Genomic DNA, 13,234 nt, shown 5'->3' with positions numbered 1-13,234 from the left:
GACTTTCCTACTAGGCTGAGGAATATATCCCACCCTTTTCACATTGGCCTGTTATAGCGCCACCAACAGGTGGATTTTTACAAAACACGGAAGGCGTAAGAAGAAATGGCACCCTTTTCACATTGGCCTATTATAGCGCCACCAGGAGGCCACAACCTGACCTGCCCTGGTGGAGACCTGTGCCTGAATGTCTCCGTCTGTCTGCATGTACATTGTACAGTACATTGTACAGTATGTAAATATACGGTATTATGTGCAGTATGCATGTTTGGATATATTTATATCCCTCATACCAACCAAACACCTTGGCCTTAACTTTAGCAATGTGTGGCTCCTGTTTTATGCTAAATGTAAACACAGTTTAATGTATACTACAACATCAGCACAGATTACAGCTATCATATCATCTGTTAATATGCTATACACAACCTTATATAGTTCACAATCAGCAAGCACAGCTCAAAAGTTTTCTGGAAGCAGAAAACTCAACTTGAGTTTCCACTCTCTATACTGTAGCTTCCCAGAGTCTGGCAAACCGTGTGTTATGTAAGAATAGTGCAGTGCACTATTCCATGTGCTGTAAATGTGTAACACGATTCTTTTTTTTCTCTTCCTTCTTTTCTTTCCTGGACCATTACCCCATCTTTCTCCTCCCCTCCCTCCCCCCCCCTCTCACGCCTGCTAGACACACTGGCCAATCACGCTGTGCCTCAGTACCTCCCCTGCTCTGATAAAAGGGATCCCAGGGACCAGGGTGGGTCTATCTGTTCTGCAGCGTCTCTCCCAGCTTCCACTAACACCAGCCCAGTGCTGTAGGATCCGTCTGCAAACCATGTCTACCAGAGCCGCTGTGAAGACCACCACATACTCCACCAGGTCCAGCTCCACCGGGGGCATGATGCAGGGCCCGTCCCAGGGCTTCAGTAGCCGCTCCTTCTCCGGCTACGGGGGCCGCAGTGTTGGCAGTGGAGCCAGGCAGAGCTACACCGTCCGCAGCTCCTACGGGGGCGTGGGGGCGAGCAGTGGTGGCATGGGATTCGGGGGGCTCAAGGTGGCCGGGGGCTACGCGGCCGGGGGGTCCAGCCAAAGAGGCGGCGGCGCGGTAGAGTTTGGGTACATGGGTATGGGTGGCGGCGGGATGGGCCTGGGCATGGCAGGTGGCATGGCCAATGGAATGGTAGCCCCCATCACCGCCGTGACAGTGAACAAGAGCCTCCTGGCCCCCCTGAACCTGGAGATCGACCCCAACATCCAGTCGGTCCGCACCCACGAGAAGGACCAGATCAAGGGCCTGAACAACCGCTTTGCCTCCTTCATCGACAAGGTGAGTGGTTTTCATGTGTTTCTGGGGTTCCAGTGTTGTGTTAGTTGGCTCCATCAGTTACATGAAAGGTCCTCAATGCACACAGCATAGAAAACACTTCAATATCACAGAACCTTCACTGAACTACCTGTGATTCAAAATCAATAGCTCAAGGTGATGGAAAAGTAATATCCTGAGAGAGCATCTTTGAAATTTGTACAAACTGGATTGAAACCAAAACAGCATGCTTCTCTGTGTAAGCCATGGTGGTGTTTACAGAACTGATGATATACTGTCCGTTAAGAACCATGCATTACAATAATCCATACAGTACATGTACTCTATGTGTGATAGTTAACTTCCTGGGGGTTCATACAGATATAAAGTTTTGAGTTTTTGCTTGGTGGAGTGGGTATCTCGTAACGTACACAATATCCTGCAATAAGATAAACAATATCCATATGTTATGAAAGTAAACAGTGGGGCAGATGTGCTATTTCATTGTTCCCCGAGGGTAAAGCTGCGTAGGTGTGCTATTTTTACGCTAACCATCAGGAGTTTCCTGAGAACTACCGTATAAAGAGTGGGAGGGGCAGGGGTGAGAGGGTTTAAAACAAGTAAGACAAGCTGTTGTTAAATCAGCTGATCTTATTCTGTACAGTTATACATCTCTTCAGAGGACTAGCTTGGTGATCTGTACATTGTCTTACAGTATATATACTGCACTAGGAATTGTAGAAGCCTACAGTATATGGTGAGGTTTTCTTGTCTGCCTTATAAGGCGATGTCATAGATCAATGCATACATTGTTGTTAGCATGCATCCATAATCAAACAGAGATAAGAGTTGAGATCGATGACAGAGCTGTCACGTCCATCCCAAGACAAGGTAGCACTGTTCTTTATACCGATCTCTCATTGCACTACATACCTTAGTGGGGCCCCTCGTTAATGAGAGCATCATAGGAGCAATGACAGGTTAAACCATAAGTAAATTATACTGCCTTATACTATCTTGCAAAAAAAGGAAGATTGTAAAGCAAAGGACAACTTTATTACAGGCACACCCACCTACGCACACACCCACACAACCAAGCGCGAGCACGCACGCACACACACACACACACACACACACACACACACACACACACACACACACACACACACACACAATCATTGTTTGCTGAGTGGAAGCACTACCCCACCCAGGCCAGGGTCTCTGAACAAAATGTACAAAGTTGTAAAGACGGGAATTGTACCAATATTGTGAAACAGTGCCACTCTGTGTTGAAACACAGTATAATTATGGGATGGAATGGAGCAGCTAGATTTTAATTACCGTGACATTTGGAGAGAGTTGGATTTGAAATAACTTAAGAGGCCAAAACAGTCAGCAATAAATACACCAATAGCCTACAGTCTTTGGCGTAATTTTCTTTTAGTTCTGATAGTGATAACCGCATGCATTCTCTTTGTACTATAAACAGAATGATAGAAAGACGAATAAATACAATAAACCCATTCTTCCAGCTCTGCACAGTTGATGCACGCCCATCTGTGTCGGCCATATACAATGCTGTACATTCCTTCTGTAACGTCCCACATGTGTTTAGAATTTTACTGAGAATGTATAGGCTTGTCATGGTTATAATACCTTCCCAACACCCACCCAAAACTGTGCCAAATTGAATATGGCACAGTTTATACTCTTTTGCTTACTTCGTACTTAAAATAACATACAATATTTTACGTCATTTTTACTTTAAAGCTCTTTCTTTTTCACTACAACAAATTTCCTGAGGGATAAATAACGTCATAAACAGTGTTCATTTAAATATATGAGGTTGTAAAATCAACCATCTAGATTTTGTTCTTATTGGTCTTATCCCTATGATTCATTCAATTGTCTGTGTCTTTCCAGGTGCGTTTCCTGGAGCAGCAGAACAAAATGCTGGAGACCAAGTGGAAGCTCCTGCAGGAACAGACCACCTCCCGCTCCAACGTGGACGCCATGTTCGAAGCCTACATTTGCAACCTGCGTAAACAGCTAGACAGCCTCGGCAATGAGAAGCACAGACTGGAGTCAGATCTGTACAACATGAAGGGGCAGGTTGAGGACTTCAAAATCAAGTGAGTTGGTTATAATGGGTTAATGTAGATTTATTTTTCTTATCTATAACTAGGCTATTGCCTGCCTAATAATCTGATGTATTTCAACTGAGACATTGGGAAACGACAGGAGGAACATTGCTTCATTATATCTTCTCATCTTTCCCAGGTATGAAGATGAGATCAACAAACGCAACGAGTGTGAGAACAACTTTGTCCTCGTAAAGAAGGTCTGTTCAGTTTGCAATAACATCCATGCAGTCAAAACTCTAATTAAGCTTTAAAGGTTCAATCTGTGATCAAAATGTAAACAAATGGGAGGCACCACCCAACAAAGTAGCAGTGGAGACAGGTTTGTGGAGATCAACGATCTTGATACGATACGATACAATATATTTTGGGTTATTTATCTGTTTATGTTGGTAATGTTTGTAAACAATGGAGTAAAACATATCTTTAGTTCATTTATGAAGGGTAAGGTAAGAATATTACAAGAATATCATATATTTTCCATCTACAAATGTGATCCTGGGCTGTACACACCCTCCGCCAACCTAGACATGGGGAGAGCAACGGACTTGAACTCATGCTTCCTTCATGAGTGTCCAAGTTGCTCCTTTAAACCTGCATTATGTTCATATCAATCCAGGATTGGGCCTTTAAGCAAAGCAAAGGCACACAATGCTCAATTCTAGCTCATGCTTTAGTGCTGCTGACAACGAATGAATATTGTCAATGTTTGTGTCGTTTTCCCCCCACCCAGGACACAGACGCAGCCTACATGATCAAAGTGGAATTGGAGGCCAAATTGGACAGCCTTTCTGATGAGATTGAGTTCCTGAGGCAGGTCTATGAAGTGGTAAAGATCCCTGTTTAATGTTTATATTCTCATTTCATGTTCCACTTGAAAGGTGAAATGATACAAAGGGAAAATGGGTCACAGTTTTGATATTTCTGATTAATTGAAGACAGAGGACCACAATGTAAACAAGCCTTAGTGCTTTTTGGGGGTCTTTTTTAATCCTCTTAGCAGACCTTGTATTGAACTATGCTTTCCTGTGCTTATTCTACAAAACTGTTAATACAGTTTTCAATCAATCAATCAATCAAATAAAAAAAAATCTTCAATGTAGACTATAAAAAACGTTTAAATGATGTGTTGTAGGAGATTCACGAGCTGCAGAGCCAGATCAAGGACACATCGGTGGTGGTCGAGATGGACAACAGCCGTAACCTGGACATGGATGCCATCGTGGCTGAAGTGCGTGCTCAGTATGAGGAAGTGGCCAACCGCAGCAGAGCCGAGGCGGAGACGTGGTACCAGACTAAGGTGAGGTGACCAGTGATCCTCTGTGTCCAGTGCTAGTAATGTTACTATAGTAAGGTTACAACTTAACAACTTATCCACACTTTTCCTGGGCTGTGTGTGCTCCAGTTCCTGTCGATTTGATCCAATGAAAGCCAATGAAACTGGTCAGATGACCAATGATATCCAATGAAATCAACAGGAACTGGAGCACACACAGCCCAGGAAAAGTGTGGATATAAAAAGTGAAAACATGAACCAGGCCACCAGGGGCCTCTCTACTACAGGTTTACTCTACTTCTAAACAGGAGCACATGAACATGACGACATGGAGCTCAGCCAAACATTACATGACCATACAAGCGTGTCACATTTCAGTGATGTCAGTGTTGTAGGTTGAGAGGCCGACCAGTGACTCAAAGCTTGCCCTTCACAGGTGGGTGCATTATTATTCCAACTGTGAACTAGTGACTGGAGCGTGACTAGTACTGCATCTGGTCTGTCAAATTCAGCAAGGGACTGCAGACCCCCACCCATGTGCTCTGGGTGTGCTGAATTGAAGCTGACTGTGTGTTAAGACCTCTCTGATGTAATAAATAGTGTAGGAAACTGTGGGTGTCTTTATAGGATAGGAAAAAATATGCAAAATATATGCATCTCGTCATATTAATTGCCATGTGCTAAGTGATCTTCTATGATGTTCCCCTGTATGTCACAGTATGCGGAAATGCAGCAGTCGGTAGGACAATATGGGGATGACCTGAAATCCTCAAAGGCAGAGATTGCTGACATGAACCGCAAGATCCTGAGACTTCAGTCTGAGATTGACATTGTAAAGTCACAGGTGAGGAGCATCTAGGAAATGTTTCAGTTTTTCATCGGTTCTTGTCTCTAACTCTGGTCTGGCTTCAGAACTTTGTCCCTTGCCAACATGTAGGCTACTGTAGCAGAAATCACAGTTCCTAATGGCCTTTTCTCTGTCTCCTCCTTATTTTCATTTTAGAGAAACAGTTTGGAAGCCCAGATCGCTGAGGCTGAGGAGCGTGGTGAACTGGCAGTGAAGGATGCCAGACTCCGCATTAGAGATTTGGAAGCAGCTCTGCAGAGAGCTAAGCAGGACATGGCTCTGCAGGTGCGTCAGTACCAGGAACTGATGAACGTCAAGCTGGCGCTGGACATTGAGATTGCCACCTACAGGAAACTACTTGAGGGAGAGGAGGACAGGTGGGATGTTTTTTGCGAGTTAGACACACACATGCCATAATATTATATGAGTGCTATATGAGAAATAATTATAGGCCTAATAATTCTTATTTCACACATTTGTTTTTCCTCCGTCTCTCTCCTTTTGTTTCTTTACAGGTTGGCAACGGGAATCAAGACCAGTGTGTCCAAACAGACCTGTAAGTTCATGGTCTTGCACTGCTTTGCTGTTTCTTTGTCACAACAGGCTCATGTTGATCATGCCGTGCATACTAAATATAACTTAAAGGGAAACTTCAACAGTATTTAACCTGAATCCTATATCTTATTTCTGATGCTGCCCTTTACACTCTGTAGTGTGCATCACCATTCACATTTCTGTCTTTTTTCTGTCTACTTAACATGCAGCAATGAAAAGCAACTACAACGCCTATGGCCTGGAAACGAATCGCACCCCCTCCTACAATCTCAGTGCCTCTTATGGTGGAGTCAAAGCCAGCAGCACTTCTTTCGGTGGCCTTGAGGGGTCAATGAAGAGCCACATGGCCAACGGCGTGTTCAGCAACAAGGCCAGCACCATGACCAGCAACAGCTCCTACCAATCAGCAGTTACCAAGACCGAGATCAGCAACAGCGCCTACCAAGCAGCAGTTTCCATGCCGACCCCAATAGGTTTGGTCCGGACGATGGAGAAGGCGATGGAGAGGGAACCAGTAGTGTGTCCTCCCATGGTATCAGTGTGTCCTCCAGAGGTATCAGTGTGTCCTCCAGAGGTAACAGTGTGTCCCCCAGTGCTATCAGTGTGTCCCCCAGTGGAGGAACCAGCTGTCAGTGCTGTAGAGCAGGAGCCAGAGCAGGCGGAGGTGAAGGCAGAAGCAGAGTCGGAGTCGGAAGAGGAGGCTGAGGCTGAGGCGAAAGAGTGAAGCTTAGTGAAGTTATAGTTGAACGAAACGGTCTGTTGATGAGTTTTGGTTTGCCGATCTGTTTTAGCATCAGGAACTAGATTAAAATAACACACATTACCTATTCCGTGCAATTCATTTGACACAGGTTGAAAATACCATGAGTGCCCCCCCTGGGTACAAAAGAATGGATCTGATGCATTATAATGTGCCGAAAACCCAGGTTCAAGTTGTCTTTTTCTTGCTTTAATGCCATCCTAATATGGATGTTTACGGGATGAGTTGTATAGGCCTACTTTAGGTTTCTAAAAGACCTGCATAGTTACAGACGTTATTCACTGTCAAACATGCACTGCCAGTGTGGGTCTTTACTATCGCAGTGTTCTGTGCACTGACACTCCAAAGTCCAGCAGGTGTCAATGTTGTACATTCTTTCCTCTGCTGTTTGCTCTTCTTGCCTTTAGAGTTTAGAACCATGCAAAGCACTGCTGTTGTATTTTCTGCAAACACTGACCAAGCAATGACACTACTGCTGTTAATGGGCTTCCATGGGATTTATGTGGCTGAAATTAAACCATTGTTATGCTGAACCTGCTGTAACAGGAGGCTTACAATGAAATGTATAATAGAAATGAGCAATTTCTTCATATCACTGCATGCCCTCCCAAAAAAAACAATACACTGTGAAGGAGCTTTTGTCCTGGTGGACTGTTGTCAGCAATGTCTGCTCAGTGCTGTCCTATTTCTCCAACAATAAATCCTCTCCAAACATTAAGTTTCATGGTCTCTCGTTGTATTCTGATTTAGTCAGCTATGTTTCACCGAAGGTCTTCCATAACACCTATTTGGAAACTCACTTCATCATCAATCTTTTTTGTGGGAACAAAATGCAATCATCATTTGTCATATGACATAATGACAGGAAAGTAAAGCAGAGAACATTGCTGAAAGATACTACTTTAAAATTCTGCCCGAGGAGTCATATTAGTAATTACATTCCAGTCTATTTACCTAGCCTGTGTGAGACATCACCATTTTATATGCAGAAAGGAATCGTGACCCTTTAGATTTTAGATGTACATACACTTGAGTATGCCGTATGTAATAGCCTATTTCAGTTGTGAGAAGGTGATGAACAGCCTGCATAAGAGATTGACAGCATTTTCCACAATAACAAGAGAACAAGAACTGATCCTGCAGTAACATCAAATGCCAGAGAATGTTCCACCACTATACCACTTAATTCTCTTTTTCAAGACTGTTGGGAAACAATGGTGGCACATTTAGAGGCAAGGAAAAGAAAAGAAAACTCTGCACAAAATCACTGAAACTCTTCCTATCATGCATGTACAAGTCGAGTAAACACAGAACATTTTCAGAAGCAATGGGTGGGTTATAAACCCTGTCAAAGGCGGTGTGCATGCGCACATGTGCACATGTGCATGGACAATGTGTTTACTCAGGGCTGGGACATTCTAAAATCGTGGTTAAACACAAGTAATAAATTTGATGAACGAGAGGGTTTTCATTTACCATGATGGATTATGAAAGAGGGGTTATGGGCTTTGAACAGGAACAAGTCTGAGCATGGATGTTGATGCTGCTGCACCTTAGGCGAAGTAAAGTCCCAGACACAATGTGTGATGAATCCACCCTTCCGGAAAATCTCATCATCACTGCTGAGAAGACTACAGTTTGTAACATGTTATTTGCACAATCAAGGCCAAACCTATTCGGTTTCTATGGTTGAGTCATAATGATGCACAATGTGACCAACTATAAATAATATTATATCAAGTTTGTGTTTGTGGGGAGGAGAGATGAAGGCTGATCTTCAGTCCGTTGCCTTGTCAGGGGTTCAGTCTTTCAGCCGTGTTTAAAGGCTTCAGGGCTGAAACTTTGTTTTGCAACTGTAAAAAACATTCCTCGCTACGCTGGAACTGTACTTGGAAACTGCAAGTGTACTTGGAAAAACAAATGTCTTCACCAAATATAGCTGATCTTAGGACACTCTGTATTTTTGTTTGCTAATGTTCCCCCCAAAACATGGATGGTGGATTTCAAGTGGTTAAACCTACAGTCAGCCGGATTAGTATAACAACAGATCCACTTAAAACTGTTATTATGTCTCATATCTTGTTGTCACGTCATTATGATCCAGCACTATATATGTTCCTGTTTGTGTAATAAACTTTGTGTACATTTAGCGTGATACTGTCTCGTGTAGCGTTATTGTTCTCCCAGGCCCGCCGCCGCAGTCGCCGTACCGAAGGAATACTTCAACCGGATTATCACACACCGCCCAGCCTGCACACACTACCCGTCTGACAGAACCACACACCACCCAGCCTGCACGCACTACCCGTCTGTCAAACCAGACGAGGGTCCAGCACTTAGAGATTACAACAACCGCTAAGCTCTCCTTACAGCCAATGACAAACCCAGCTCAAACCATACCCCACTGTCAAAATTACAGTGCTTGAACTGGACTACGAATGGTACGGTATGTATGCTATGGCAAATACGAGGTGGAACTAAAACAAAACACAATGCATTTTTGTCTGTTTGATTGAAAGGACTGGATGGATCAGATATGCTTGTTTGAATGTACACATGGCATGGGTGTTGACGGAGACAAGTGACAAGTGTACCCTAATGAGAAAAGCTTTGCTGAGCTGCTGTGATGGATTGACGAGCACATCCCTTCCCCTTTTGTTCTCCAACCCAAAGTTGACACTGCACTAATGGCATGCCATTCACTTAATGGTGTCCAACTGTTGCTTTAGTTTTTTCTCTTGTGCGACCACCGAATGTTTCTGTTTCTTCAAGGCACTCTGCAGTAAACATGTTCACACCTACCTCACAGTAAAAGTGCATTTTCACTTTAAAACGGACATAAATACAGAAATGTTGTACGGTAATTGCGCAAAATGCAGGAGTACTTACGTACATGTAACGCTCAGATTAGTATACGCTAAAAGCTCTCAGAATATCTAACCTGAACATAATTTAACCAGAAATTCTTGAAAATAACTCTGGAATGCTTGGCCTGCTTGATATGCATTTCCTCAGTAAATCAGTTCAGACATGACATTTTAGTTGACTTCTTCCTATACTGTAGGGCAAATGTAAGAGCCAGCAATTATTTTTTTTGCAATAAACTGTTATATCTTTGAACCCTCCCCGTGAAAGCGTCTTGTCGGATTTAACAGCTCAATTTCACTTAAAGACATGATACACCGCAGGCAATACAATTCATTACCCTGTCAATTTGTCTAAACTTCGATTTGTTCATACATGATTCAACAGAAATGGTACAAGACTGTCTGACAACTTTCATTTTATAATACCATAGGATACATTTGCGTGTGTGCGTGAGTGTATGCGTGCGTGTGTGTGTGTGTTTTAGGTCTGTCTCAAAGCTTGAGAAACGGGTTTGAATTCCTCTTGGCTCGGGCTGGGGATCACTGACAGATAGAGGAACACAATCAGAAGGAACAGAGTGCATTGTACATAAGCATTTGGATGCTCGGTTAAGGTGTGTCTCATTCTCAGTGTGGGAAAGAAAACACCCATTGCTTTCACATCAAATTGAAGCAGCTGGAAAAGCTGGGACTATACATACATACACCCACAACACAACAAGTCATTCATCATAATTTGTGGTTGACACAATTGTGTGTATTGTTTTAGATAAGATAAGGTCATTAGCTGTGAGAGAGATGAAGCCAAGACCCCACTATAAACTATAGTTTAATTAGGGATGTCCCGATTTTCAGCAAACTCCACATGCCCCAACATTTTATTTACCTGCCATAGTGTCAAACCCTTACCCCTGTCTCGGATCGGTGGTTAGACTTTTGTCAAATATTTGTTTGTTTTCACAATATGGTTTCTATTAATATGTTGGATTCATGTTAATGTGTATTTTCAAACATTTCACCACAATACTTATTTTCCATATACAGTACAACAAGAATGAGAATGTGTGTTCCTGTGTCACAAATGTACCTAATTCATACAGTAGATAAGGATGCCTTATTTAACAATGTCTGCTGTATATTGTGGATCAGAATCATTTGTATACTGTATAACATAGTTACTAATGTCCTAGCCAGAAAAGTGTGTTGCTGGTAGGTGTTGAGTTCCATGGCCATTGTCACTGTTGTAACTAACTCGTTTTGAAAGAATGTTCAACTTCAGTTCTGTGATGTACATGAACTGACATACTGTACAGACACTGATTGACAGCTAACCAAATCAAGCTCGACTGAGTGGTTTTCCCTCATTTTCTACATAACTGCAGATCAGTCGCAGTTAAAATATACTGTATAATCTTATCTATGATCTGGCCCTACCCTGAGAGGGGAACACACCCTACATACTCCAATGAGGGTGTACATTAGTTAGGGTTTGGACAGGTTGTAGATACAGCCATGTGATCAGTGATGTCCTTATATTTGTGGACACTAGGGCCTTACTACTGCACTATCACTGTGTAGGGTTCAAACCTTCTTGGTGACACCCACATGCACACATAAGAGCCACCAGTGCCTGCATGCCAGCCCAATGAAATAAAGAGCCCTTTCATCGTAAATCATTTAGCAAATCTCTTGCAGAACCGAGCGATTCCACTCTGCACGGCTCAAAGAAAGGCTAGGCTATTCCACCTGGTTGTAAGACAGGCACAGCATCTATCCCATACACGCCACACCCCAAAGTGTTCCGTTGAATGGCTTTTTAATGGGTTAATCTGTCAAAAATGTAGGGCTTGTGTCTTAATCATTACCACACAAATATGTAAAAGGCTATATAAAGTATATACAAATTTGTCTAGATTGTTTAGCTTCTCTCGTTTCTAAATTGTTAGGCCTACTGTCCTGATTATGTTGTCCGATTCAAAATATGTCTATATTACATACTAATATATTCTTTCAGCTTTTATTGTTTTTCGTTTTTCATTTTAATTGAGTTTGAGTACCCACACTCCCAAAAGACTGTGCACGGCTGTGCTTTGCACACACTGCATGTCTGCTTGTTTGTATTTCTCTCCGTCTCTGGTGCGTGCACACACATACACACCTCACTTCTTGGTGTGGCACCGAGGGTGTGGCAGAAAGTTAATGATCAGAGTTTAGATTACATTACATGTGCATATTATAATTTCCCCTTTCAGGGAGAGCGGGTTGGGGTAGTTAGTCCTCATGCACATTCAACAGTTACGAGTACAGTAGGCCACCACACGTTAATGGACCCTTCATTTTACAGAACAGGAACAAAACATGAAATTGATTGACTTGATACAGCTCCTCCTATAAAAGGCTATAACGCACAACATGCTGAAAAGGTTATGTTGATTATATACACTAACGTCCAGCATTATCATAAATACAATAGATTTTAAGTGGAAATTTTGAAATACATGGTGGACAAAGAGGCAGCTCCTCATTCAGGTTCATTCTAAAATCTGCCTATTCCATTATGAGGAATCATGCCTGAGGGTGGTGCTAGAGGAAAGGTCATGGGGTCATTTAAACATTTAGGTCATAGAAAAACAAATAAATAAATAATCACGTTAACTATATGCAATTAAACATGCTTACATGATTACATGAAGACACCGCCGATCATGAATAACAGCCACTCTGGTTGCATACTGTACGTAGCATATCTTATTTTTCCACGTATGCATTTTATTTTTATTTATTCAACCACTTAATTTAATCTTGTTCCTATATTTCACTTGACAACATCTTTGTCCATCTTTTTCTTTTGTAAAATTGCTGAGTGGAGAATGAACAATACGTTCATTCCTGGCAAAGACACTAAAAGCCCATTAGTCCCTCCTATATTTGTCAATCTACCAAAAGCTGTCTTGTGGCCGGCAACTTAAAATAAGGAAAATGTGTCATTTATTTGAAACTTTAAAAATCAAATCAGCTTGGCTTTGGGCATTTAGCAAGTGTTGGTGATGTTCTGTGACTGTGGCACAGTTCTGGAATACTACAGTATAGTCAATGAACCTCCGCTCACCTAAAACGTTCCTACAGTAAAACGTTCCTTCAGTACCTAGTCATTGTTTTCATAATGGCAGCAGGACAAAAAGGGTGTGGATGTTTTATGGAAAACGCCTACATGTACACACTTTCCCTTTACTAGCTCAACACACACACACACACACACACACACACACACACACACACACACACACACACACACACACACACACACACACACACACACACACACACACACACACACACACACACACACCCCTGCTGTCTCCTAATAAGGAGTGAGCGAGCCAAAACTGGATGGCAGCATAATTTCTAAAGATTGTATTGGAAAGTAACAGCTTTTGAACTGTTTTTCATTTTGTCTATGTCACAAAAACCTGATGCGCTAAATTGTT

General features: G+C 42.5%; 1 protein-coding gene across 1 annotated transcript; it reads left to right on the top strand.

Annotated features, from left to right (window-relative positions):
• Nucleotides 1-757: 757 nt before the first annotated feature.
• LOC308328391 (intermediate filament protein ON3-like) lies at nt 758-7,597 on the top strand. Its single transcript, XM_080782167.1, has 9 exons — nt 758-1,324; nt 3,224-3,432; nt 3,581-3,641; nt 4,175-4,270; nt 4,577-4,741; nt 5,436-5,561; nt 5,721-5,941; nt 6,080-6,120; nt 6,329-7,597. Exons 1-9 carry the CDS (start codon nt 833-835, stop codon nt 6,841-6,843), a joined length of 1,926 nt encoding a protein of 641 aa, XP_080638293.1. The 5' UTR covers nt 758-832; the 3' UTR covers nt 6,844-7,597.
• The last annotated feature ends 5,637 nt before the right edge of the window (nt 7,598-13,234 follow it).

The sequence above is a fragment of the Protomyctophum bolini genome (genome assembly GCF_963924005.1).
Source record: "Protomyctophum bolini genome assembly, chromosome: 2".
NCBI classification, from domain to species: Eukaryota; Metazoa; Chordata; class Actinopteri; order Myctophiformes; family Myctophidae; genus Protomyctophum; species Protomyctophum bolini.
The sequence above is the reverse complement of the archived record's forward strand: the minus strand, read 5'-3'. Positions and strand labels throughout refer to the sequence as shown.